Below are 27,132 nucleotides of genomic sequence, written 5' to 3' on the forward strand. Positions count from 1 at the left end.
CCCCCATCCCAAACAAATGACAAGTATACTACCAGCTAAATGCCACCTCTGCACATCCTAAGGACATATTTTGCTTGCTCCCTTCCCAGGGGAGAGGCAGATGGGGAGAGAAATCCTACTAAACACCCTCTGTTCTCCACCAAAGTATCATTCCCTAATTGTATCATTCTCTGTCCTCAAAGATGAAACTCATGTCAGTAGGATATAAGCTTCAATTGTCTCTCCATTAGTTAGGATAGGTTACTCCTGAGTCATCTACAATTTCTTGAGTCATCTACCTTGTGACCAAAAAGGGCAGGCCAATCTTAGGTATGCAGTGTGGGCCTCAGTTTCTTTATCTGTAAAAAAGGTGTAGGTTCTAAATATATGTGTATATATATATATATATACACACAATCTCTCTCACTATTTATGTATATATATATATATGTATGTGTGTGTATATATCTCTATATATATATCTATATATATATCTATATCTATATATATATATACATCTATATCTATATATATATATATATACATAAATAGTGAGAGAGAGAGAGAGAGAGAGGGAGAGACCCACTGACTCACTGGTGATAATACAGAGAAGAGAGAAGGAAATTCAAAGGGGTACACAGACAATCAAGACAGTGTTGGTATCATAATGTTAAATTTAATATATACTTTTATAAAATAATCTGTATTTAGTAGATAATCTTCATGGTTTCATACATAATCTTTTTCTGTTTTTTGTTCATGTTCATGTTCACTTGTATTTGTTGATATTTGTCAGCTTTTTTATAAAAGGAGAGGGCTGGACGAGATGATTTCCTAAGGTCTCATTTAACTCTAAATCAATGAAACTCAATAGGAATGATGATAATAACCATCAAACTAGAACATCAGAAATGAAATTGAACTGGCCAAGAAAAAGGAAGTGAAGGCTAACAGGCTTTCTCTAGCAAGAGAAAAACCAAACCAAACTCAGACTCAAACAAGTCACATTCTCTGGGGGCTAGAAGTCTAGAGAAATGAGATAGTGGGGAAGAGGTAAAAATAATTTTTATTAACCAAATTTTAGAGAGAATGAGGAAAAGGCATCTAATGTTTGAGTGACAGCTGAAAGCTACTAACTGCCAAAAGCAGACAAAAAGTGGAACTAAAGACTTGATCCGCTTAAGTGTTCGGAGCTTTAGATTTCACCAGCACCTCATGGGCAATGAGTTCTGGTCACAGAGCCTTGTACACGAAGGCATAAATTGGAAAGCCTCTCACCCTGGTTGAAAACAACCAGGCCTCCTCCCTCACCCGGTGGCAAGGACAGTCCTTGGGCCTCATCTGGGCAGGCAATTGGTGATGGGGTCAGGCCGAGCCATAGGTACAAAGTTCATAGAGCAGTGAAGCAGGGGACATATCTTCTCGTGGTCCTTCAGCACATCATTCAAATGCTTTAGCTCTTCTGTCAGCTTCCCAATCTCTCTCCGAAGGGAGGTGTTTTCTTGCTCCAAACACTCATATTCCTGGAGAAAAAGAAAGGATTTGGGGTGAAGCTTGGACCCAATGGTGACAAAATCATTTCTAGGGCCATCAATGATTCTCTCCCCATTTCAAAACTAACCTCCTCCATAAAACTGTCCCAATTAACCATGCAGGCATCCCAACTGTGATTACTTGGGCACTAGCCATCCCCTTAGCATTTGGCTATTTAATCTATAGTACTCTATAATAGATGGGCAGTGGATACAGCACTGGGCTTGGAATCAGGATGACTCATCTTTCTGAGTTCAAATCCAGCCTCAGATACTTATTAACTATGTGATCCTGGGCAAGTCTCTTAACCCTATTTGCCTCAGTGCCTCTTCTGTAAAATGAGCTGGAGAAGGAAATGGCAAACCACTCCAGTACCTTTGCCAAGAAAATCCTAAATGGGGTCACGAAGAATTGGACGTGACTAAAAAACCACAAATAACACTCAATAATAGAAATGTGAAATCCCTGAATTCAGAAGAGTCTAGAGGTCATCTAGTCCAATCTCCAGTGTAAGGCAAGAATCCTTTCTAATACCCTAGAAAGGTGGTCATCTAGTCTCTGCTTGAATACTTCCAGTGATGGAGAACTTATTACTTTACAAAACATTGTGAAATAGCTTTAAGTAACAGTAATTAGATATTCTGTTAAAATCTTTCTCCCTACATCTTTCACTGATTGGACTCAGTTCTGCCTTTAGGAGCCATACAAAATAATCCTCTCAATTATTTGAAAGCAGTTTGTCCTGTCTGCCTTTAATCTTTACCTCTACCACCTTTTTCTGGGTATGCTTCAGTTTGCCAATGTCCCTTAGAAAGGGTGGCACCTAGCATGCAAAGCAATACTTCAAAAAAGTGGTTTGACCTGTATGGAATATTGCAGGACTCTCACCTCCTTTGTTCCAAACACTACATTTTTATTAACATAGCCTAAGAAAGAATTGGATTTTTGGCGAGCATATCATCACCCTATCAAATTTTATTGAGTTTGCAGCCAACTAAAAGCCCATAGGTTTTTCCATATGAACTACTGTTAAGCCCAGTGATTCCTATCCTATAATTAAACAGCAAGCATTTACTATCTAAGTGTGTGTGTGGCTGGGGAGGGCGAAGGGGGGGGAAGGCAGTTTCAATCAGAAAAAATAACATATGCACAAACTTATGTATAATGAATACAAGCTAATTTTGTATTTGTGCATTTGACTTTTGTTCAATTAAATTCAATGGATAATAAATGCTTTGCTAAAGATAGGGATATAGATATGGATATATATATATATGTACACACACATATATATTATATACTTATAATATATATTTTTAAAGAGTTCCTCCCATAATGAAGTTTATAATCTAAGGCTGGGTTGAGAAATATGCACAAGTAATTATAGTACAAAATAGAATGAGTAGATAGAAAAGATACAAAGCACCATGTCAGGTCCAAGGAAAGAAGGGAAGATAATTTCCAATGAGGAGAGGGGGCGCTTCCTCGAGAAAGTGATTTTGGGTCTCTTTGAAGACTAGGTAGAAATTCAATAGGTAGAGATGGAGAGAAGGGCATTTTGGGCACAGAGACATAGGGAGGAACAAGACAAGATCCCAAGTGTGTGGGATGCATCATAATGCAGTTTGGCTGGAATACAGAGTACACACACACAACTCCTGCTGTACATAGTTGGGAGAAATGTGATATGATATGGCTGGAAAGTTAGGATACTGGGAGATTGTGTAGGGTCTTAGGTATGGGGCTAGGAGGATTAAATTTTATTCAATAAACAACAGGGAACTACTGAAGAGTTCTGAGTACCCGAGTGACACGATCCCATCTGTACATCAGGAAGATGGGTCTGCTGGGAGTGCAAAGGAGAGACTGTAGAGAGGAGATACTGAAAACAGGGAGATAGATAGGTAGGAAGCTATTTTAATAGTCAAGGTGGGTGGAAATGGGCATCTCAGTGAGGGAGATGCCAGTAGAAATAGAATGAAAGAGACAGATTCAAAAGATACTTTGGAGGTAGAATTGGCAGAACTTGGAAGTTTGGGCAATGAGGGAGAGAGAAAAATGAAAGGTCACTGAAGTTTCAAGCATGTATTACTGGAGGACAAATAGTTTTACTGCCAAAAATAATGAAGTTAGAAAGAGGAGAGAGTTCAGGGGAAAATATAATAAATTCAGAGTTGAATATGTCAAGTTTGAAGGGCCAGCAAGATATCTAGTTAGTTATACTTGGTAGGCTGCTGGAAATGTGGATCTGGGACTCAAAAAGAAAGAACAAGGAGAATGTGCTGTCCTGGGATCCAAGGGATGAGAAGGAAAAAGGGGTGGTCAATGGGAACAAATATTGCAGAAACCAAGGAAAATGGGAGCTAAGTAAGGGCAGTTGGGTTGATCATCAGAAGATGACTGTTGAGAGTAGATTATAAAGTGGTAAAGACAGACTTGAGGTTGCAATGGTTAAAGAATGAGCGAGTTCGGAGAAGTAAAACGTCAGACGGCACTCCTTTTTCAAGAGCTGTAGAGGTGAACTGGAGGCAGGAGAGGGGAGGTTTGTTTGGGTTCATCATTCCACTCTGTCCACATTTTTTTTGAATCTCAGATGTGTCATCCACCCACCAGCTACACTCTCGGTTTTATGTCATCTGAACATTCAATAAGCACGTCCTTGTCATCAGCCAATTGGTGAATGTAACCTCGGCTGGGCCCCTGCTGCTTGCTTGACAGTTCAACTCTACTGTTACTGACTGCCCACCTTATTTCCCATAGCACCTGTTATTGAACTTTTCTTCTCTCCTCTCCCTGCCACAGAATCTCCTCCACACCTTTTATTCTACTGGGAACAATGAGACAATCTAAGGTAAACTACCTTAGGGTGAATTCCCTTATCTATTCCTCAGAACTTCTCAGCAGCAGCATCTATTCTCTCTGTATTTTTAGTCTTTCATTTAATATTTTATTTTCCCCCAGTTACACGTAAAGACAATTTTTAACATTAGTTTTTAGAACTTTGAGTTTTAAATTCTCTCCCTTCCTCCCTCCCCTCCCCCTATTGAGAAGGCAAGCAATTCCACACTCTCTGTGTATATCTGATACAAGACCACAAAGAACCATCCAAATACCTCCATACGCTAGTTATCTCCTTTTGTCCCCCACTAGCCTCCCAATGATTAACTCATATTATCTGGCTCCAAGGTCAGGCTATCATAAACCAATGGCATAAGCCCCTCCATGGGCCATAAAGAAGAGGATGGGAGGGCAGGAAAGTAGACAGGAGCACAGAAGGGCAGCAGAGGCAGAAGATTGGCAGATGAGAAAGGGGAGGAGGCTGTAAGAGAACTAACAATATAGACATTAAAAACAAAAGCAGGGAAATAGGATGGTACAGTTCCAGTCAAAAGGTCTGGATTCAAATCTCAAACCTCTGATACAACTGTTGTGACATCATGCAACTCATTTAACATTTTGGGGCCTCAATTACCTCATCTTTAATTGAGAAAGATGGGCAGAGTCCATTCTACATCTTACGGGGAAGAGGCTGAAGACTCCATCCAAAGCCAGAAGCTGGCAGAAGAGAGAAGTTCTTGACAGACAACATCTTGACAGTCAAGCAATGAGTAGCAATGACAAGAATTGACCTTGGGAACAATGGCGCACTATCAGGCAGAAGCCTCATGAGACCAATTGGGAGTGATACAATGCCCATACTCTGGGAGAGACTATATACCCTGGATGTTGCACACTTCCTAGTGCCAATAACAAGCAAGGCCTCTGGGAAGAGCTCAGTCACCAGAAAACATCAATAGCCCTTCAGTGTCAGAGGCTTAAAATGTGATCTACATGGGTGTACTTGCATTGGTATCCTCTCTTGTGTGACCACTCTTTCCCTTGATGGTATGTATCCTTGTGAGAAAATGTGCCCTCAAAAAATACAACTAAATAAGAAAATTGGACTAAGAATCCTCTCAGGTTTTTTCCAGCCCTATAGCTAAGAGCACAATCTGCCACCCCGGCTACATTCAGCAGCCGCTTGCTGCACGCCAAAGGAAGCAACCCAAGGGCAGTAAGCGGCCAGTAGGCTGCATATTGTGTAGGCCTATACTAGTAGAAAGAAGGCTGGATTCAGAGACAGAGGGCCTGGTTTCAAATCTCACCTCTGCTACTTATTACCCGTATGACCTTGGGAAAATCACTTAACCTCTCTAAACTTTAGTTTCCTCATTTGTGAAACAAGGGGTTTGGTTTAGAAGTTGATCAGTAAGGTACTTTGCAGTTTTAAATCCTACTATCCCTTGATAATAAAATTGAAAATAAAAGTCATCACCATCCCAGGGCAGGAACTGAGAACTGGACTGGTTCCTACAAAGTGTTTAAAAGAGCCAGAGCGGGGATCTTAACCTGTGGGTTTATGGACTTTAAAAAAAAAAATTAACTGTATTTCAACATAAATGGCTTCCTTTGCAATCCTATGCATTTGATTTTATGTATTTAAAAACATCATTCTCCTGCTTCTCCTTATTTCATTTTTCACCATAACAACCCTGTAAAAACAAACAACTTTGAAAGCTATAAAAATTATTATCAATATAATGACATCCATGGCTCCAAAAGACTGATGATGAAATAGGCTTTCCATTACAGAAAGGCAATGGGTTTAGAGCACAGAATGAGTATATATTTTGTTTACAATCACTGAGGGAATTTGTTTTGCGTGACTATGTACATCTGTTGCAAGAAATTTGCTTTTTATGGAGTAGGGGAATAGAAGGGAGAGAAAATAGATTTCTGAAAGTGAAGTGGGGAGAGGTTTCAGATATGAAATGTTGTACACACTTTCAGATGAGATCACTGTATTATGAGTTTTATTTAACTGTTTTATTTAGTTACAAGAGATTTCTCACAAAATAGGAACGATCTGTAAATGTATGCAACATAAAAACAAAGCACCTCAATAAAACTTTAAAAGGAAATTTTCTGATAGTGGGTCCAATAGGCTTTACCAGACTGCAAAAAGGGTCCAGAATAACAACAAAAAAAAGGTTAAGAAACCCTTGTCTAGAGGAAGACTTCCAAGAATTATTCGAGATAATGGACAAGAATTGTACAGGATGAGAAGTTGAATGACTTTTAATTTGTACTTCTGGAGGAAGTACCCACATGGCTGAGATCAAAGATCCACTGAAATACTGAATTAAGTCTAAAGTATTATAAGCTATTTTCCTTACAACAGCTCTGTGAGGTCAGTAGTGTAGGTCTTATCATGACCATTTTAAAGATGATGAAACTGAGTCTTGGAGACATTCAGTGACTGCCATAGCTTCTCACTGCTTGTAGGACAGATTACAGAATCCTCACTTTGGCATTTAAGGTCCCCTACCTACCTTTGCAGAGACTTCATATTACCATCAATAGAATTATAAAATCAAAGAATTTGAGAATTGTAAGGGGCCTAGGTAGCCAGCTGATCTAACCCATACCTGAAAGGAATCTTTAATATAACAGTCCTAAGTGTTCCTAAAACCTCTGCTTGAAGACCTCCAAGGAGGGAGCACCCACCACCTCTCAAGCAAGCCTTGCCCCTTCTGGACAGTTCATAGTTTTTTCCCTCATGAACCAAACACTATGTTCCAGTTGAAATGAATTAGATGTTCCCTGGACCTGACACAGTGCCTCCCAACTCTATGTATTTATTCATGCAGGCCACTCTGTGCCTGGAATACCTTCTTCCTCAGGCTCAGCTCAGGTTCTACCTGCTCCACAATGTCTTCATCTCTCAGGACCAAAAGTGATTTCCCACTTTTCTTCCATCACTTTGGCTAGATTTCTCCTCTGCCCCAATCACAGTATACTTTGTCTTAGGCTTATTTGTATTCTTCTCATAGCTATCCTAGTGGAAAGTAAGCTGCTTGAGGACAGGGGCAGGAGGCGTGTCATTTTGTAGGCAGTGCCTACAAAGACCTATTTACAGGTAAAGACGTAATGTCTTGCCTGTAAATAGGTGCTTAATCAATGCTTGCTGAAATTAATTGAATTGCCTGAGATGAATCAGCTGTTGGTGACAGACTAAACACATGCTGCCTCTCAATTGTGTCCCATCCAAGCCAGCTAACTCCTCCCTCCTGGCTTACTCCGCCACACTGGGCTCCGAGTCATCCATCTGTCACTGAAGGCAAAGAATAAGGCACACATCTATGCTTTCCTTAGTGATTACTTTCTCTTGGAGGTCTAGCTTTGGCTCCCCAGCCTGCGGAGGGGCCTTTGTCTGAGCTGAAAGCCAGAAAGAGGAAATAAAAAAGTAAACAAGAAGTGGGATTCTCTTTGCTGTGTGACCCACTAGTAGGGGGGCCCAGCTTGTTTGAAAACCACAGGAATATCAAGAGGGGCTGGGAGGGGGAAAGAAGCACTAGAGGCCGGAGAATATTAAAGGGAACAGAGAAAGGGCAAAAAAAAACCCAACCACTACCAGGGCACACTTTCATATTTAGGAGAAATTACCTGGATACGGGCAAAGCACGTTGGTCCTCTCGTTATTAAAAAAAAAAGAGAGAGATTATCAGATTTAATGCCATCCAGTCCACCGACTTTCTAAACTGTTTGCCCCAGCAGGGTTTGAGGCCGTCATCCTACTTGGTTTTTCTGTTTGCTAGGAAATCTTTGCAAAGAAAAGAATGAGACCAGACACCAAAATGACTACTCAAATCCAGGATTCTACTCCTCAGACCCTATGCTGGGAGGAGGGGCGTGAAAAAAGAGGGGCAGACCAGGTCATCAGGACTAAGTAAAGGAAATATGGTATAATGGAATGAAGTACGGACTTGGAAGTGAGGAAACCTGCATTTTTATTAACTCTATGACCATGGGCAAGTCACCCTTTCTAAGACTTAATTTCCTAATCTGTCAGCTCCAAAGGGATGAGGGCCTGAACTCGGATTGCGGCTATGTGAGCTGAGGGAAGGGGGCATACATGAATCATGTTGGGAAGGGAGAAATGACAAGGTTTGGTGAATGGACTGGATATGGTGGGGTGAGTGAGAGTGTAAAAGGGAGATGGCACCTTGTATCAGCCACCTCAAAAGGCAGCTGTGAGGGATGATACGCTTTGCAAGCCTCTTCTAAACCTTCCAAGAAGAATAAAAGGAATAATAAAAATGTCATCAAAGATGTGTATGATAGAAAGGGAAGATGGGCTTGTCATGTGGCAAGAGGGAGGGGTGACAGGTAGACAGCCTGTTCCCCTGGTTTCCATTTAATGTCAGGAAAAATTAAGGGAATTCTCTAGAACACTGGATGGACCCCCTATGGTGAAGGTAAGGGAGGACATGGACCAGAGTGGCCCATGACGAGCAGGCATAAACAGGCTGCAATCTGAAATGTTGGAGAGGACCTAGCCGCCAATGAGCTCACAGATTCACTGGAGTACACGGTGTCCCAGAAGTCTTATTTCAGTTTTAACCTATTAAAGCTTTATAAGGGCTGGCTTAATGGGAGATGAGACAGAGAATTAGCGAGCAGAGGTGGTGGCTGAGGTGGGAAACGGAAAGAAGAACAAGAGAAAGGGCAAGACCATTGCAATTAGACTTAGGAAACAGCAGAGCTGGACTGGACTTTAGAAAAATTATCCAGCCACGGAAAATCAAAGTTGGAAGATGCTTCAGAGGTGATCTAGTCCAAGCCATAGTTGAACAGGATTTTCCTCTAAAAAATCCTCAGCATTCTAAACCAAATCACTTAATCTGATTTAATCTCTCTGGGCCTCTGATTCTTTACCTGTAAAATAAGAGGGTTGGATTAAGTGACCTCCAGTCCCCCTTCCACCTCTAAATCTATGATCCTACAATCCATCTTCCTTGTTTTATAGTGGAGGTGATCCACCTGCCACAGAGAGGTGGCACTGGGTGTGTGACCTCGAGGCAGTCACTCACCTCAGAAGGCCCCCACTAGTGAAGGGACTGTCTCAATTTCCCACAGGTAGTTCGAGGTAAACCCAGGACTAGAACCCTGATCCCCTGACTCTTTAGTTCAGTTTTCTTTCCTTTAGGTCACTCACCATGCTAATGTAGTGTCTCTGCCATTGTTTTAAAGGTACCTTGGACCCAGATTCCCCATATAATGACTGCCTTGGAGTTGGGCAGCTAAGCTTCTCTCCCAGAGGCACTTGAACCTCAGGCAAAGGGGCAGCAGTGACCCTCCTCTGGTCCTGAAGACTCATGAGCTTATTTCAGTGAGTCTGTTATCAAACCAAGTCCTGGCTAAAATCCCATCTTCTACAAGAAGTTTTTCCTAATCCCCTTAATGTTAGTGCCTTCCCTCTGTTGATTATCTCCAGTTTATCTTGTCTATGTCTTGTTTATACACAGTTGTTTGCATGTTGTCTCCCCATCAGAGCCAGAGAGCTCCTTGACAGCAGAAATTATCTTTTGCCCTTTTTTATATCCCCAGGTACCTGGCACATAGTAATCACTTAATAAACGATTGTTGACTAACTGTCATATTTCAATGCTGAAAAACTGTCATCGGTAGCCTTCAAGGACAATAAGATATAGAAGAAAATACCATAATCAGTTTCTATGCCAAGTGAATACATGAAATGAGTGAAGATTAGAAATTCCTTCAACAACTACTCTACGTTTTATGGCAGTATGTGACAGTGGAATCCTTCAGGATGGTGCCACTGTCTTTCTTTTCAGACTTTTTTGGCTCTTAAAATCCATTGGTGGGCAGAACATGCCCAAGCTAGAACCCTCAGGGAATCTTTGAGATCCTAAATGGCCATTTGGGTTCTCGTTCCATGAGTACAGACTCAGCTACAGTCCATGAGCAAATATAAGCATCAGAAGCTGTTCTAAGGGGTGTTAACACATTGAAAGGGTGGTGGCAACCTACCAACTTTATGTTAGGTAATTATTGCAGACAGCAGAGCTACTGTGCCCTCATTCTGCATGTCAAATTCTCTCCACATAATACTTCACATTCTCTTTTTCTTTGCCTCAGTCTTTGAAGAAAAGATGGCCCTTCTTGCTAATGACAAACCCTCTACCTGTGTCCTTAATTTTATTGTCTCCTGTCTTCTATGGGCACTTGATTCTTATAATAATAATAGCAGTTGGCATTTATGTATCACTTTAAGGTTTGCAAAGTTCTTTATTTTTTAATTCAATTTTATTTTTAATTCTCAATTCTCTTCCTTCCAAATTCTCCTCCCTCACCGTTTGAGAAGACAAGAAAAACAAAACCCATTACAAACATGTATAGTCAAGCAAATAAATCCCGACGTGTGTCACGTCCAAAAGGAAAGAAAAGAAAAAAATACTTCAATCCGCACTCTGAGTCAGTCAGCTCTATTGGGAGGTGAGTACCATGTTTCAGCATGAGTTCTTTGGAATCGTGGTGGGTCATTGTGTTAATCAGAGTTCTTTTGAACGGCTTTACAAAATTGTTGTTATTGTGTAAATTGTTCTCCTGTTTCTGCTTATTTCACTTTGTATCAGTTCTATATATGTCTTCCCAGATTTTTCCAAAACCATCCCCTCCATCATTTCTTACAGTACAAAACTATTCCATCACCTTCATATACCATAACTTGTTCATTTCCCATTTGATGGGCACCCGCTCAGTTTCCAATTCTTTGCCAGCACAAAAAGAACTACTATAAATATTTTTGTACACATGAATCCTTTTCCTCTTTCTTTGATCTCTCTAAGGCATAAACCTACTAGCAAGTCAAAGGGTAAACACAGTTCAAAAGCTGTGGGGACATAATTCCAAATTCCACAATGGCTGGACCATCATAGCTCCATCAACAATGCATTATAGTACCTGTTTTCCCATAGCCAGTCCATTATTTGTCATTTTCTCTTTTTTAAAAATTCCACTTTGTCAACCTAATAGGTATGAGGAGGTATCTCAGAACTGTTTTCATTTTGCAAGGGTCTTTACATATTTTATCCCATATGATGATTAAAACAACCCTGTAAGGTGGGGGCTTTTATTATCCACATTTTAGAGATAAGGAAACTGAGGCTCAGAGAAGTTAGGTGACTTAACCAGGGTCACACAGCTAAACGTCTGAGGCAAGAATTAAACTCACTACTTCCTAACTCCAACTCAAACACAATCTCCATTGTGCCCTCCAGCTGCCTCATCTCGCTTATGCCTCAATTCTCAGTCTTTCCTTATCCACTGGCTCTGATCTTCACCATCCCTAAAAAACCTTTACTTAATTCTACCATCCCCTCCAGCTATCATCCTCTGGTTCTCCTTTCTTTCACAGTCAAGCTCCTAAAGGCTGTCTCTACTTGTTGACTCAACTTTTTCCCCTCTCACTGTCTCCTGAACCCCTTTCAGTCTGGCTTCTTACCTCACCTCTATTGGCAAAACGATCTCTCCCAAGATTACCAGTGATTTCTTCAATGATAAATCCAACAGCCTTTTCTCAGTGCTCATACTTCTCCTCTCTGGTGACTGACACTGCCGACCACTCCTTCTGGATACTCTCTCTTCCTTCGGTTTTTGTGATGTCTCTAATCTTTGGAGGATCACTATTCATGTCTATGACTGTACCCCAGGATTCTGTTCTGGACTCTTTTCCCTCCTCTCCCTATACTCTCTCTCAGTGACCACATCCACTTCCAAAGGTTCAGCTACCATCTCCATGCGGGTGACTCCCATATCTACATATCCAGCCCTCATCTATCTCTGGAGCTCTAGCCCCACATGTGCAGCTACATGTTGGATGTTTCCACCCGGAGGATCCAATGGCATCTCAAACTCGACGTGTCCAAAATAGAACTCCTCGTCTTCCTCGATAAACCCAACCACTCTTCCTAACTTTCCCCTTTCTGTAAAGGGAAGAAGAAACTGAGTCCCAGAGAGGTAAGTGACTCGTCTGTGGCCACACAGACAATATGAGATGGGAAGTTTGAACCTAGGTTCTCCTGCTCCAGAGTCGGTGTTCATTAGTGTGCCACAGTGGTGTTACTAGAGTTTTAGGCACCCAGGTTTGCAATCCAAAAGTCATCTTTGATTCAGAGTTAACAAAGGGAGCTGATTTTTTCTAGGAGCTTGGCTGTGAGAGGAGGACTGAAGGATGGTAGCTTGAGGGGATAGTGGGATTAAGTGAAGGATGTTTTTTAAAGGATAGAGAATATCTAAGTGCACTTGTTGGGCAGCTAGGTGGTACAGTGGATAGAGTGCCAGGCCTGGAGGCAGGAAGACCTGAGTTCAAATCCAGCCTCAGATACTTACTACCTATGTGACCCTGGGCAAGTCATTTAACCCTGCTTGCCTCAGTTTCCTCATCTGTAAAATGAGCTGGAGAAGGAAATGGCAAACCAGTCCATCATCTTTGCCAAGAAACCCCAAATGGGGACATGAAGAGTCAGACACAAGTGAACAAGAGTATGCTTGTCACTAAGGAAGGAGCTAGTAGATAAGGAAAGGTTCAAAATCAGGGGCAGAGAGGGGATAATCAAGGTGGCAATAAGTCGCCTATTCTTATCAATCCTACCCCCACAACACCTCTCTAATAACCCTCTTCTCTCTCCCCTCTGGACGGCTGCTCTGGTTCAGGCCCTTCTTCACCCCCTCACCTGCGCTACCGCCATAGTGTCCTAACTGGTCTCCTTTCACATGACCTCTCCCCACCTATCCATCCTCCACACAGCTGCCAAACTGATCTCCCTAAAGTGCAGGTTTGACTATGCCTCTCCTCTAGTCAAGAAGCTTCTGGGCTTCTCTACTACTTCTAAGATAAAATACAAATTCATATAAAATGTTATAAATCTCACTCCAGACTGTTCTTTCAACCTGATTACAAGTAATACTCTCCAGCCCAAATGGCCCATATGCTATTCCCTGCACATATCATTCTATGACCCTTCTCTGGGCTTTAACATAGTCCGTCCCCCATGCCTGAAATGCTCTCTCATCCCTTCCACTGCTGGGAATCCTGAGCTCCCTCTCAGGTTCAGCTCAGTGGCCACCTCCACCAAAGGTCTTCCCTGATTCCCCCAATAGCAGTGTCCACTTCTCTCTACTCCCATCACTTGGTATTTATTTTGGGTTCTGGAGGGGTTTGGGCCCAGACCTATGATTTCATTGGAGCCCAGGATCAAATAGAAACTCTTATTTGACAATTAAGGCTCTTCCTAACCTGGTCCTATCCTACCTGTCCAGTTTTCTTATGAAATCTTCCTCCACGCGATGCACACTACGATGTAGCTATACTGGCCTCCTTGCTATTCCTTGAAGCCAACACTCCATCTGCTGTCTCTACCTGATTTCTGCAAGCCTTTGCACTGGCTAGAAATGCATGGAAGTCTTCCCCCACGCCTGGAAGACTGCTTTCTTCCCTCTGCCTCTTAACTTTCCTCAAAAATCTGATGAAATCCTACTTTCTGCAGGAGCCCTCTCCTGCCTTCCCTCTCCTACCGACCTCTACCCCCAATGCATTCATTCCCATTTCAGATTACCTTCAACTGTTCTATGTCTTCTGTGACATTAGATATCTAGATAACTTAGATATCTAGATAATTTAGATATTAATGTGTCACCTACTCCAGTGCTTGAGTGCAAGAATCATGCTTTTTTAAAGACAGAGCATTTATTAAGTGCTTACTATGTAAAAGGTACTGTGCTAAGCATTAAGGATACAAAAGAAGACCAAAAAACCAAAACGTTCCCTACTCGCAAGGAGCTCACATTCTAATGTGAGAAGACAACCCATCAAGGGGAGGTGGGAGTGGAAAAGGGAAAGAGGCTGGTGAGAAAAGGTTAAGGAAGCCCACATGCAGGTGGAACAGATGGCAGAGTGAGCTGGGAGGGAAGTGAGTAGCATTTCTGGAACTGCCAATGATACCAGGCTAAGACTCATCAGTCATCCATCTGGCCTCAAAGTGGAGTCATGGTGGGGTTTGCCAGGGCAGGAGGAGGGGAGAAGGGCAGCATGCGGCTAGTGTTTAGATGAAGTAAACCTGAGAGTACACTAGGAAGGAAGTATATCTACACAGCTTTCTTGGTATTCCCAGACTTAGTACAGTGCCCGGCACACAGTAAGTACTTAATAAATGCTTACTGACTTTTTGTATCCCTAGTGCTAGTACATGGTAGGTGCTTTAACAACATTTATTCAATTTAATGGCAGGGAAAACAAATCTGCAGTGGTTATTTGTTTAATAAGAAAATCATTAGATGCTGCTTTCTGAGCCCCTCAAATTTCTTCCCATGTGCTACCAGAACCCCAGGTTTGATGCCAGCTCACACTAAGAACTAACTGACTGCCTCTTACTTTCTCTAGGATATGATCTGGATAACTCTTGAGGACTCAAGTGGTTTTCTGTATGAACAAATCTGTTGCACCAATTCACTGTCAAATTATACTTCACCACACTTCTGAATTTGAAAACTTGCTGTCATAAAATTGTAACAACCAAAATATGGGCTGCCATTGAAATGATCATTCCTCCTTTCCTGTTCACTTCTCAATGAGTTAGGCCCTCAGCAGAACCAACAGAACCATGGGACTGGTCCGATGTTCAGTCCACCCAGGAGGAAACTGGGAGTGAGCCGTGGCTGATACAGCAGTGTGTATGTGTGTGTGTGTGTGTGTGTGTGTATGTGTGTGCGTGCGCATGTGTGTAGGAGACATCATACTTTGCACAAGCACTAATAATGTTTCTGATAGGATTCTAGATTTAAAATCAGAAGGGGTTCGAGAGGCTGTCCCCCCATATGAGGCCTGTTTTGAATTTGATCTTCCCAACTCCATGTCCAACGTTCTATACAGACTCTAGTGGTGTCAAACTCAAATAGAAATAAGGGCCAACAAACCACACATAAGGATCCTCGCTGTCTACATACTGACTTAGAAAAACACATATTAACATTCTGTTGTATTTTTATTTATTTTGTTAAATATTTCCCAATGACATTTTTTGTTTCCTCGCACTGAGGAGTGTCGTGGGCGCCATGTTTGATGCCTCTCCACCACACCATGCTGCCCGTAAATTCACTGTCAGTGGGCAAATATAACTATCTGTTTGGCTGGTTGTTTCTCTAGTGGTAAGGATGCATTTTCCTGGAGCCATTCGAACCCTCCTTTGACCAGTGGCACCCATCTGAGGGAGATAGTTGGGCCAAATGAATAATAATAAGTAGTATTTATACAGCGCTCCAAGATGTGGGAAGAAAATTCTTTACAAACATTATCTCCCTTGAGACTCCCCATAAATTTGTGAAACAAGTACTGTGACTTTCCCCAGTTTGCAGATGAGGAAAGTAACCCCAAGCCCACTCTTTCCACCTCACCAGGCTCACCCTATGAGGATGAGAACTAATGATTTTTACTTCCTGAGTACCATGCTCTCTAAAGGCAGTTCATACTGAAGAGTTAATACCCTCCATTCTTCCATCTACACTGGACAGAAGCAAAAGCCCACTTCCACGCTTCAGCCAAAAGGGCTGAACTGGTCAATCATGCAGGCTACAGATGGAAAAAGTGTCTGATAATGGGACTGTGGAACACTGGCATTCTGTCTGCATTACAAAGAAGTTTAAGTTCCTGACTCATCCAGTGATCAAATCCAAATACACTAAAAGTCATGATCAAGATGAAGCAAGGCTTAAGGTGTGCATGTGGTGCAGTGGGTAGAGTGCTGGGCCAGGAATCAGGAAGAACTGATCTCAAATCCAACCTCAGATTCTTACGAGCTGTGCAATCCTGGGCAAGTCACTTACTATCTGCCTACCTCAGTTTCCTCAACTGTATAAAGGGGATAATTAATAGCACCTATCTTACTGGGTTGTTGTAAGATAATATTTGTAAAGTGGATCGCTGGATAGAGTGCTGGACCTGGAGTGAGAAAGGCCTCAGTTCAAATTTGACACTTACTAGCTGTGTGACCCTGGGTAAGTACATACACACATACAGTAAGAGAGAGACAGAGACGGAGAAATAGATGAGGCATAATTTTTCCCAATCTGGCCCCAGCTAAATAACACTCTTTTCTCATTGTTCCACAGAAGCACTTGTGTGTAATCTTGTAAAGTTAATCTTTTCTAATATGTTTCCTACATACTAATTTTCAATGTTTTTTCTTCGTAGGAGTCCATGTAGCTGGCTTCCACTGACAGCCCCTGAAGGGAGGGTCCTATGTCAATTTGAGTGGCTTGGCTCCCCTGCTGCCCAGTACTATGGTAGAGATGGGATGGGTCCTTTGAGCTTCAATACTACCTTCCATATGAAACCTTGAGGACAGCGGCTATTTTTTGCTTGTCTTTTAAGAATGGCTGATACGTAATAGTCACTACATGTTTGCTGATTGCTCATAATTCCTGTTAGCTGTAGTATTTTAGTAACACGAAGTTGAGAACTCTGTTTGCTAAATGTGATAGGACCAGAAGAGAGGAAGAAAGCAAGGGGCTTCACAAAATCCTTCTGTGGAAATTTACAAAACTACACAAAGGTTGGGAAAGAGCTTCCCCTAACATAATTCTGGAGAAACCCTGAAAGCTCTGCTCTGGGAGTTTCTGTCCCACAGAAGGTCATGGTAAATTTTATGCTTAAAAAAAAAAGTCTAGCCCCCCATCCTCACCCCCTCCCTGCCCCAGGCACCAGGGTGAAGTGAAGTTCGCATGGGGATGTCCCCAGTGTCCTTTTCTGCCTCCTTCCCTACCTCACCATTGTGGAATGAGAACCCTGGTTAAAGGAAATTCGGGCACTGCTTAGCAAGTGTTTGTGCTTGAGGAGGGTAGTTTGAGGGCAGAGGGCAGAAAACTCACTATCCAAGAGTCTTTAAAATAATATCATCTCCAAGTCAAGTCTTTCAGCTACCCTTGCTGAATTACTTCATAGACTCTATGAGAGTGTATTCTATTGGCTTGAAAAAGCTATAGCAAATTCTTGACATATTTATTCTGGATCCCCTAGTTTGTCCCCACAATGATAATGAAATAGAGACTTCTTGAGTTGGGAATTTCAACAGATTCTTTCTAGCCATAGCCTTGACATCCATTCTGGGCCAATCCCATAAGGTTGAGTGAATACAAAGATGTTTTTAAATTAAATTCTGCAAACATTTATTAAATACCTACTATATGCAAGGCATTAGGCTAAGTGATGGGGATTTAAATATCCAAATAAATGCTATTTATATTGTGCTTTTTAGCCTTTTCCATCCATTAGTTCAGTTATTCTTCACAACAAGCTAGTCAGGTGTTCAAAAAGAATTGTGCAAGGAGGTCCAAACAGAATGGGGGCTTGGGAGTTTCAAGGACAGAGGGCTTTAAATGGACAGAATCAGAAGACCTTGCAGTCCATTAAAACTCCAGGATATTTTTCAAACTACTTTCTAACCACACCTCTCCCATTTTGTGACTTGGGAAGTTATTTTTTTGAACCAAAATGTAAGAGTTTATATTTCTCTCTAATAAATTTAATTTTATTAGAACACTGCCAAGTTAGGAAACTCCCTTTACCAGGGCAGTTTGGTACTTTCTAGACAACTGAAGTCTTGGAAAACTGCCTAAACCAGTAGTGTCAAACCCAAATAGAAATTGGGAACCATTAATCCATACCTAAAGATCCCTGTGGGCCACATATTGGCTTAGAAAACCACATGTTAACATTATCTATGTTCTATTGTATGGTTATTTATATTAAGTACTTTTCAATTATATTTTAAACTGGTTCTGCCACATGGGACCATTGTAGGGTTGTATGCAGCCTAGTGAGCCACTTAATACTTCTGACATAGACCACTAAGAGATTAAATGACTTACCCAGGGTCAGACAGATAATATATGTCAGAGACAAGACTTGAACCTGTCACCCTAGCCTTGAGATCCCCTCTCCATTTCCCCCCACACAGCACTGTCTCTCGCTGTCACTGACAAGAACATTGAACAGAATAGAGCCAGAGATAACTTCCAAGCTGCCACTGAAACACTGGTGACTACTGTTTGGTTCACATGTTCTGACGATTCAGAATCTCCCTAACTGTACTATTATTGTCTAACCCGTTTCTTTCCAACTTGTCCACCAGAATACCAGGAGAGACTCCATCAAATATTTGGCTAAACTCTAGATGAACCAAATTTTTACATTTCCCTGATCTATCAAGTCTAATCCTGCCCAAAAAGGAATCTATTTTCAAAGACGACTCACTGGGGCTGCTTGTTATCACTGCTTCTGTTTTTAGATATCCACTAACTGCCCCTTTAATAATAACATTGTAAAATTTTGCTAAGAATCAAAGTTAAATTCACTGGCTTATAATTTACAGCCTCCACTCTCCTCCTTAAAAAAAAAAAAACTAGAGTATTTGTCTTTCTCTAGTTCCACTGTGTACTAGAAAGAGTAACGGCTCTGGAGACAGAGGGTTTGGGTTAAAATTCAGTTTCATCTCTGATGCTACCTGTGTAAGCCTGGACATGTCTCTGAACCTTCTTAGATCTCCATTTCTCCATTTGTAAAATGCAGAGGTTGGACCAGATGTCGTTCTAAGGTTCCTTCAGCTCTAGATCTTTGCCCCTGTGACCTCTCCTGTTATCTGCACTCTTTCATGGCTCAGCTGTTGCGTTCACTGGTTCTTTCAGTACCCTCAGATTCAGCTCATCAGGGCCCAGTGATCCCAGCTCCCCAAAGACAGACACATTAGCTTGAATATCAGCTCTCCAATAGCAATTTTTGTTATGCTCTTCCTAGTTCAAAGATCATTCTTGGCAGAGGCAAAACAAGAGGGGAACATCTTTCCCATTTCTCTATTGTTAATTATCTTCATAAAATGCTGCAAAGATAACAAGGAGAATGAGGATCGAAAAAAGACTACTGGATTTGGTGGTGATAATAAAAAAAAAAGATGATAGCTAACACTTACATAATGCTTACCACATGCCTGGCATTTTACAATTATTATGTTATCTGATCCTTACAACGATCCTGGGAGGCAGGTGCCATTATGAGCCCCATTTTAAAGATGAGGAAACTGAGGCAGACAGCAGTGACTTTACCAGGGTCACACAGCTAGTGAGTATCCGAGCCCGGATCTGAACTCAGGTTTTCCTGCCTCCAAGCCTGGTCCCGCTCCACTGAACTACCGAGTGGCCTCTACTGTGAGTAATTAGGAAGAAGTAAGGATGACCTGATGAAGAAAGAAAGGGTCTGAAGACACTAAGAAGAGAGGATGCCAACTCTTAAACAGAAGCAGTCAAGATGGAAATGCATTCACTGAGAGTTCACCTCTTGGGATTTACGTATGTAAATGACTAGAATACTCATGAAATTTCTAACGATAGACAACATGGCATAGAGGGACAGTTTTGGAGTCAGGAGGACCTGGGTTCAAGTCCTGCCGCTGATACACATGGTCAGTTCCCCTCTGGCTGAGTCACTTAAGTTGTCAATCTACATTGGTGGAAAGGGTTTTCAGACTGGAAGGCTCCCTTTAGATGAAATTACAAGCCTCAGACTCCCCCAAACAAAACCCACTTAGAGCTTGATTTTCCTTTCAACTTCAGGCATGATCATGAAAATTTCCTGTTTTACTCAGTTCAGACTTCACCCCATCAAGCTTGCCCCGACCAAAGTGTACTCGACCCAAGGAACAAAGGTACAGAATGATGAACAAAATATTATTCCCCTCTATTCGTGCTCTGGAGGAAAGTCAGTTATCCTCCCGTTCTCCTCAGGATGCATAAGTTCAGCCTGGCCTGCCTTCTTTGGACATTGCCAGGTCTCCAGCTCAAAGAACTGTGCTCATAAATTCTTTGTTGTTGTTTGGTCGTTCCAATGATGTTCGACTCTTCATGGCTCCATTTGGGGTTTTCTTGGCACAGATACTGGAGTGGTTTGACATGTCCTTCTCCAGTTCATTTTACAGATGAGGAAACCGAAGCACATAGGGTTAAGAGACTTCCCTATGGTCAAGCAGCTAGTAAATGTCTGAGGCCAGATTTAAATTCACAAAGAGGAGCCTTCCTGACTCCAGGCCTGGTGCTCTATCCACTGTGCCACATAGCTGCCCTTTGGCCAAGATAACACAGGCAAATATTGGGCCAGAAACACTACAGACCTTAGCTGAGAGCCTTAGTCTAGAATTAAGGGCCCCTACTCCAACTTTCCTTTCCCATCTTATCTCACACTATTCTAACTTCACACATTCAATACTCCAAACAAAATAGGGACAGTTGCCATTCCCCAATGGAGAAGGACCACAAGAGTCTAAGGACCGGGTTCCAATTCTGCCTCTGATGAATACAGCCATGGTAACCCGGGCCCTAGTCCCCTCCCTCATATGGTAAAACAAGGAGGCGAAAACAAATGACCTTTGAAGTACTTTCTAGTTTTAGAGCTCTAATCCTATGTTCCCACCCTTCCCACCTTATATGTAGAATGCCTTTCTTTCTACCTCCCCCACCATTTCCACATGATGAAGACTTCCTTGAACCTTTCAGTTGAGAGTAAGCTCTCTCCTTCATCTGATTTCATTTGATTTACTTCCCCCATTAGATTGTAAATTCCTTGCATAATGGGAATAATATGCCTTATTTACCCCCCCGTATCTCTCCCTGAACCTAGCACAATGAATTGGACATTTTGGCTGTTTTCAGACCTGTAATTTCAATGGTATAGGGAAATACTAATGAGAAAAATTTCCTATTGGACATCAACTTGCCCAGTTCTTAAAGGTAATATGTGTCAGCGGCAGGATTTGAATTCAGGTCCTCCTGACTTCAAAGCCAATCTTCTATCCACTACACCATTTTGCTTTTCATAATGGACATGGTAGCTGCTAAATGACTTTTGATTGAATGAAGAGAAGAAGGAATTCTATGCAGTGGATTGAGTGATGGCAGGCATAGATAGTGATGAGTACGGAGTGTGCTCAGTGTGCCAGGCATACCCTAACCTCTCCAAAAAAAACCCCCAAAAACCTGGAATTTCATGTTTCATTTTTTGTTTACATTTTTAAAGTAAAGTTTAGCTGTTCATTTTTTAAAATATAAAATTAGTCAAATTTTAGTTTAGTTTGATGAATAAAAATGTCCATTATGATTGTATACCCAATGGATGTATGCCTTGAAAAAATATTGGCTATTTGTATACTGGGCATACAAACTAGTGACCACGCATACAATAAGTATTCACAATGGCTGTGGTTATTGACCAACTGACATTCAGGATAAGATATGTCCTTGATGATAATAATAACAGTAATAGCTCGTATTTATAAAGACCTTGGCAAAGATGATGGCAAAACCTTGCTTAAGGGCCAAACAATGAGTATTCTACATGTACCTTCCACTGCCCATAGATACCGCCACATACTTACCTCATGAAGTTTATCAGCCTTTTGGGTCTGTTTCTTCCGACTCCTCTGAGCAGCAACTCTGTTTTTTTCTCTCCTCCGGACCTTCCTGTCATCGTCCTCAGGGCTCTAGGGAGGAAAAAGAGCAGGTGAGTTATTAGAGTGGTAATGATGCCTTCCATCCTATCCTTCCCATGAGTTGCTCTTCATTTGCCCCCTTCCAAGCAGCCTAACCATCCATGACGCTTTGTAATAAATGCAAGTATTTCTTATTGCATGATTTGACATCATTCCCCTGCTCATAAGTCTTTACAGAATCATAGAAGTGGGTGGAACCTCAACGGCTTTCTAGTTCAACCTATACCCCCAAAGTGGTCAACTAGTCTCTAATTAAAGACTTGCGCTGAGGAGTAAACTCACTATCTCCCAATTCCACTCTTTGGATAGCTCTAACTTTTAGGGATTTTTTTTCAGCCTCCCTGCCACTTGCATCCATTGTTCCTGGTTCGATTCTCCAGAAGAACAAATCTAATCCCTCTTCCATATGACAATCCAAGAAATACTTGAAGATAACTATCATGTTCCTATGAGGCTATTCTTCTCCAGGCTAAACATCTCTTATCCCTTCAAGCCATCCTCATATGACATGGACTCAAAGCCCTTCACCATTTTAGTTTCCCTCCTCTGGACAGTTTTCAGCTTATCAGTGTCCTTCCAAGACTGAACTAAGTACTCCAGATCTGGTCTGCCTGTGGTAGGGCACAGTGGGATTGTCACCTCATTATTCCTGGAAGCTAGGCCTCTCAATACAACCCAAGAACATATCAGGGTTTTTTGACAGCCACATCCTACTACTGACTCATATTTGGCTTGAGGTCCACTAAAACACACAGATCTTTTTCAGATAAATCACTATGTCTCCTCTATCTTGTATTTGCGAAGATAATTTTTTGAACCCAAATGTAAGACTTTATGTTTATCTCAACTGGATTTCACTTATTAGACCCAACCCAATGCTCTGGCCTCTCAAGATACTTTGGGAATCTGACCCTGTCATCCACCATGTTGGTTAACCCTCCCAGTTTTATGTCATCTGTAACCATAAGCATGCCACCTACACATCATTGATAAAAATGTTTAACAGCATAGAGCCAAGCACTGACCTATGGGGAACTCCATTGTAGACCTCCTTCTAAGGTGAAATTATACTATTAATGACTACTCTTCGGGTCCAACCAGTTTATCTAATGTTCTTTATATCTCTACATCTTTCCCATAAAAGTAACATGAGCTACTTTGTCAAATGCTTCGACAAAATCTAGACAAATTATAGCCACGATATTCCCCTTATCTACCAGTTTGGTAACCCTAATGGGGGGAGGGGGTAGAAGAAAGAAATAGAATAGTTTGGCATGATCTGTTCTTGGTGAAACCATCTTCTCTGCAATCTTTGCCTCCTTTTTCAGATGATTACTAACCATCTCCTTAATGACACATTCTAGAATTTTCCCAGGAATTGATGTCAAGATCAGTGGTCTGTAGTTTACAGACTATTCTTTCCCTTTTTTTTTTTTTTTGAAAAATTTTCCTGCTCCAGTTCTTTGGTATCTATTCTATCCTCCATTAAGTTATCAAATTGATCATGAAGGGGTGGCCCTTCCCGCATCTCAATTCAATAAACTCCAGCAGCGTCCTGTTATCTCTAGGATCAAATAGAAAATCTTCTGTTTGGCTGTCAAAGCCCTTCATAACTTGGACCTTTCCTACCTTTCTAGTGTCCTTGCACTTTATTCCCAACTACATACTCTGGGATCCAATGACACTAGCCACCTAGCTTTACCTTGCACAAGACAGTTCATTGACTGTATGCCTATAATTCTCTCCCTACTCAATTTTCTTCCTGGCTTCCTTCAAGCTTAAAATCCTTAGTTTCTTTCAAAGCCCAATTAAGGTACAAACTACTGTAGGAAGCCACCCTTGATCCCTGTAGTTGTTAGTATGCTTTCCCTTTCAAATTACTCAGTGTTCCCTTTTCTTTGTAAATATTGTACAACTTCATCCCTCCCCCTCAAAAAAAAAGTAAGCTCCTTGAGGGCAGATAATATTTTTTATTTTGTCTCTATATTTCCAGTGTATAGACAGGACCTTTTGTATACTATGGTGATTAATAAATGCTTGTTAAATTAAATTGTATTGAATTGCTATGTGCATAGAACATCTGTTGGTGGCGTTGTTTAACTTGGATTTTAAACTCCCAGAAGGTTAAGGATTGCGTATAACTTATTTTGGGATAGACTCCAACATGGTATCACACAAAAAGATACCCAAATGCTTTTGAAAATAATGAAATGCACAAATGTAGCCTTTATGAGTCATTCTGTACACTTTGCACTTCCCTGTAACTTACACTGACATGTCAAATTCCATTAAATCCATCAAAAATCCTCAATTTTATAATCTAAGATGTGGCTGTTTGAAAACTTTAATAATCAGCCCTTTTATTACAAGATGGCTGACTAAATCAGAAATTGAATTTCAGGTACATCTTGAAACTCTTTGGTGGTGCACATAGTATATGTCAGTCAAATCCCTCAAAGCTTATCACAGAACAAGCCAATTAAAGTGAAATGCTGAACAGTAAAGTTGAAACAGAGATTTCACGACCTTGGGTCAAAAAAAGAACTTAGTAAAATAATGACTGGGCATTTGCTGTGGTGGGACTCATGAGAAGATACCGAAGAAAGAGAAGTTACAGTCTCCGCCTGAAGAAATCACCATCTGACAAGGAAAAAAGGACGTGGAATAGGACATGCACACATTCACCCAAAATAATACCAGAAGGCTCAGTGATTTTGTCAGCCTTCTGAGTTCTGAGCATGGGAACTGATACTATCTACAACAAAGATCTGTATCTCTATGCCATTAGTGGGAGCTCTCTAAGGCATAGAGCTTAAATGTCTTGCTTGGCATCTCACAGATACTAAGTGGGATTAAACCTGGGATTTCCTGACTCCTTGCTTAGTGCTCAATCCACTCTAACACATGCACATACACCCAGAGTGTGTTAAAAAAAGGCTGAAGCAAAACTGAAATGTTCTCCCCACATTGCTGCAGACAACCAAGTATTTACTCCAAATTTTATGAATCAGGGTTCGAGTCTTACCTCTGACTATGTGGCCATGGACAAGTCACACAACCTTTCAGTCCCTCCAGTTCCTTATCTAAGACTACAAAAATCCCAGATCTGCACTGGTAGAAGGAAATTCCTCTCCTGGAGTTTTCCAAACCAATGAAATTGATGATGTGAATACACACAAAAAAAGTCTATGTTATTCTGTGCACACAATCATACCAGCTTGTTCATTGTCATCACCATCACTCTAAGATCACTTATTAAGGGGCAGCTAGATGGTGCAGTGGATTGAGTGCTGGCCCTGGAGTCAGGAGGACCTGAGTTCAAATCTCAAATACTGCCTAGCTGTGTAACCCTGGGCAAGTCACTTAACTAACCCAAGATTGACTCCTGAAATAAAATCATTTGTTTAAGCAAATAAGTGCTGGACTGAAGGGTTAATAAATTTCAGTTAAATTATATTGACCAGCATGATACATGACAATAGCACTGCCTTGGGAGTCAGAGGGCCTGGGTTTGAATCATACTGCCAAACTCCCTATGCTAACTACCTCTGTTGATGGGAAAGTTACTTAATATAAGCTACTTGCTGGGCCTGGACTTTCTTATCTATAAAATGAGGGGAATGAATTAGAGGTCCCTTCCAGCTCAGGCTCTGTTATGCTATTTCCTTATTCAGAGGTAAAGGTACTCCACATTCTGACTAGGCTGTTATGATATTTGGAGACTTGGATTCAAGATATGCCTGCTACTTAAATAAGTGTCCCTCTTGGTAACTTCATTTAGAGGTTGAATTTGAGCTCAGATTTCTGGTGATCTTTTCACTATACAACACTACTTACCATGAAGGTGGCCAGATAAACGTGTGTGTGTGTTGAAGGGGACGGGGACCTCCCTGGGACACTGGGAAAAAAGCTTGGGAGTTAGCTAATAATTAATAATAATAATAGCATTTAAAGCAATTTAAGCTTTGCAAAATACTTTACACATATTATCGCATTTGCTCTTTACAATAACCCTGGGAGGTAGGTGCTATTATTATTTATTATCCCTGTTTTGCAGATCAGGGAAACTGAGGCAGAGGCTAAGTGACTTGCCCAGGATCACACAATCACACAACTAATTAATTAGCTGACCTAGCTGGTTAGTATTTCAGTGAAGTCTGCTGCTGGGGTTGGTATAGTGGATATTTAAAAGCTAAGCAACAATGCACCTAGGTTCTAGTTGAGATCCTTCCAGGGATTTTATCAGCAAGTCACATCACTTATCCTTACTTGTACTAAGTGGTGTAGACTGATTTCTAAGGTGGCTTGCAGTTCTCACATTCTCTGCTGAGTGCTTCCACTTTCCCCCAGCATAGGGCAGGAGAGGAAGGAGGGGTGGGGGTAGAACCCCTCCCCCCGGCACCCCATTCCTCCCCTACCAGTACTGAAAGTCCCCTATGGAAGGTACAAGGAGCTGGGAGATGGGAAAGCAGGGACCCACTGAGCCCTGGGAAAGGGAGAGCCGTGAACACTGGCCGCAGCGCGGCGCCCGGAGCCGAGTTCCCACGTGCGAAGGCAGAACTCTCCCCAGCCAGACCACGGGGCTCTGGTGCCTGTGCTCCGAGAGTAAAGTGACAGCTCAGGTGGCAGGGATAGCCAGGGAGTCTTGCCCCCATCCTGGGAGCCGCCAGAACTCCTCGTCGGCGGGGCTCCAGCCCAGTCCTCGCTGTGTGCCTCACGCCGCCAACCCCATACTTGCTGCCCCAAGCCAGTGGCTTTACCGGGTCCCCAGCACTCTCCGCCACTTCCCCGACCTCCGCCCAGTCCCTTTCCGTGCACTGCAGCCCGGAGAGCTGCCGCGGTCGCGGACATTTTTGCTCTCCGAGCCTCTTCCCTCTACCTCCCACCTGCCCAGCTAGCCCCCTGCTCCATCTCCCTTGGCTACCTGCGGCTGTTGCTGGTTCCCGCGGGCAGAGACGCTCCTTTGCAGGACGCCACCGGTGTCCGGGAGCCCTTGCGACATGCCGGGAGCTCCGCTGCCCCCGACCCGCCCCCGGCAGGGCAGCGCGGCGCAGCCTCCGGGGGAGGAGCAGCCAGCCGGTCCAGCCGCGCCCCTGCCCAGCCTACGGAGATTCTCCAGCCCCGGGCATCCTTCGCGCCAGCGCACCTGGCCCTCCTCCGGAGCTCGCCGAGTTGCCCTCCTCCACTC

General features: G+C 42.2%; 1 protein-coding gene across 1 annotated transcript; it reads right to left on the bottom strand.

Annotated features, from left to right (window-relative positions):
• Window positions 1–641: 641 nt before the first annotated feature.
• BATF3 (basic leucine zipper ATF-like transcription factor 3) lies at window positions 642–27,132 on the bottom strand. The gene is made up of 3 exons (XM_036756901.1): window positions 26,869–27,132; window positions 21,831–21,935; window positions 642–1,502 (listed from the first exon to the last, which is right to left on the bottom strand). Exons 1-3 carry the CDS (start codon window positions 26,944–26,946, stop codon window positions 1,317–1,319), a joined length of 369 nt encoding a protein of 122 aa, XP_036612796.1. The 5' UTR covers window positions 26,947–27,132; the 3' UTR covers window positions 642–1,316.

The sequence above is a fragment of the Trichosurus vulpecula genome, chromosome 4 (assembly GCF_011100635.1).
Source record: "Trichosurus vulpecula isolate mTriVul1 chromosome 4, mTriVul1.pri, whole genome shotgun sequence".
NCBI classification, from domain to species: domain Eukaryota; kingdom Metazoa; phylum Chordata; class Mammalia; order Diprotodontia; family Phalangeridae; genus Trichosurus; species Trichosurus vulpecula.

Excerpts from the sequence above, each read along its gene's own strand:
- BATF3 (XM_036756901.1), bottom strand. The coding sequence starts at position 26,946 with ATGTCGCAAGGGCTCCCGGACACCGGTGGCGTCCTGCAAAGGAGCGTC. Across the intron at positions 21,936-26,868 it reads GGAACCAGCAACAGCCGCAG|AGCCCTGAGGACGATGACAG; the intron begins GTAGCCAAGGGA and ends TTTCCTCCCTAG. Across the intron at positions 1,503-21,830 it reads AGGCTGATAAACTTCATGAG|GAATATGAGTGTTTGGAGCA; the intron begins GTAAGTATGTGG and ends CTTTTTCTCCAG.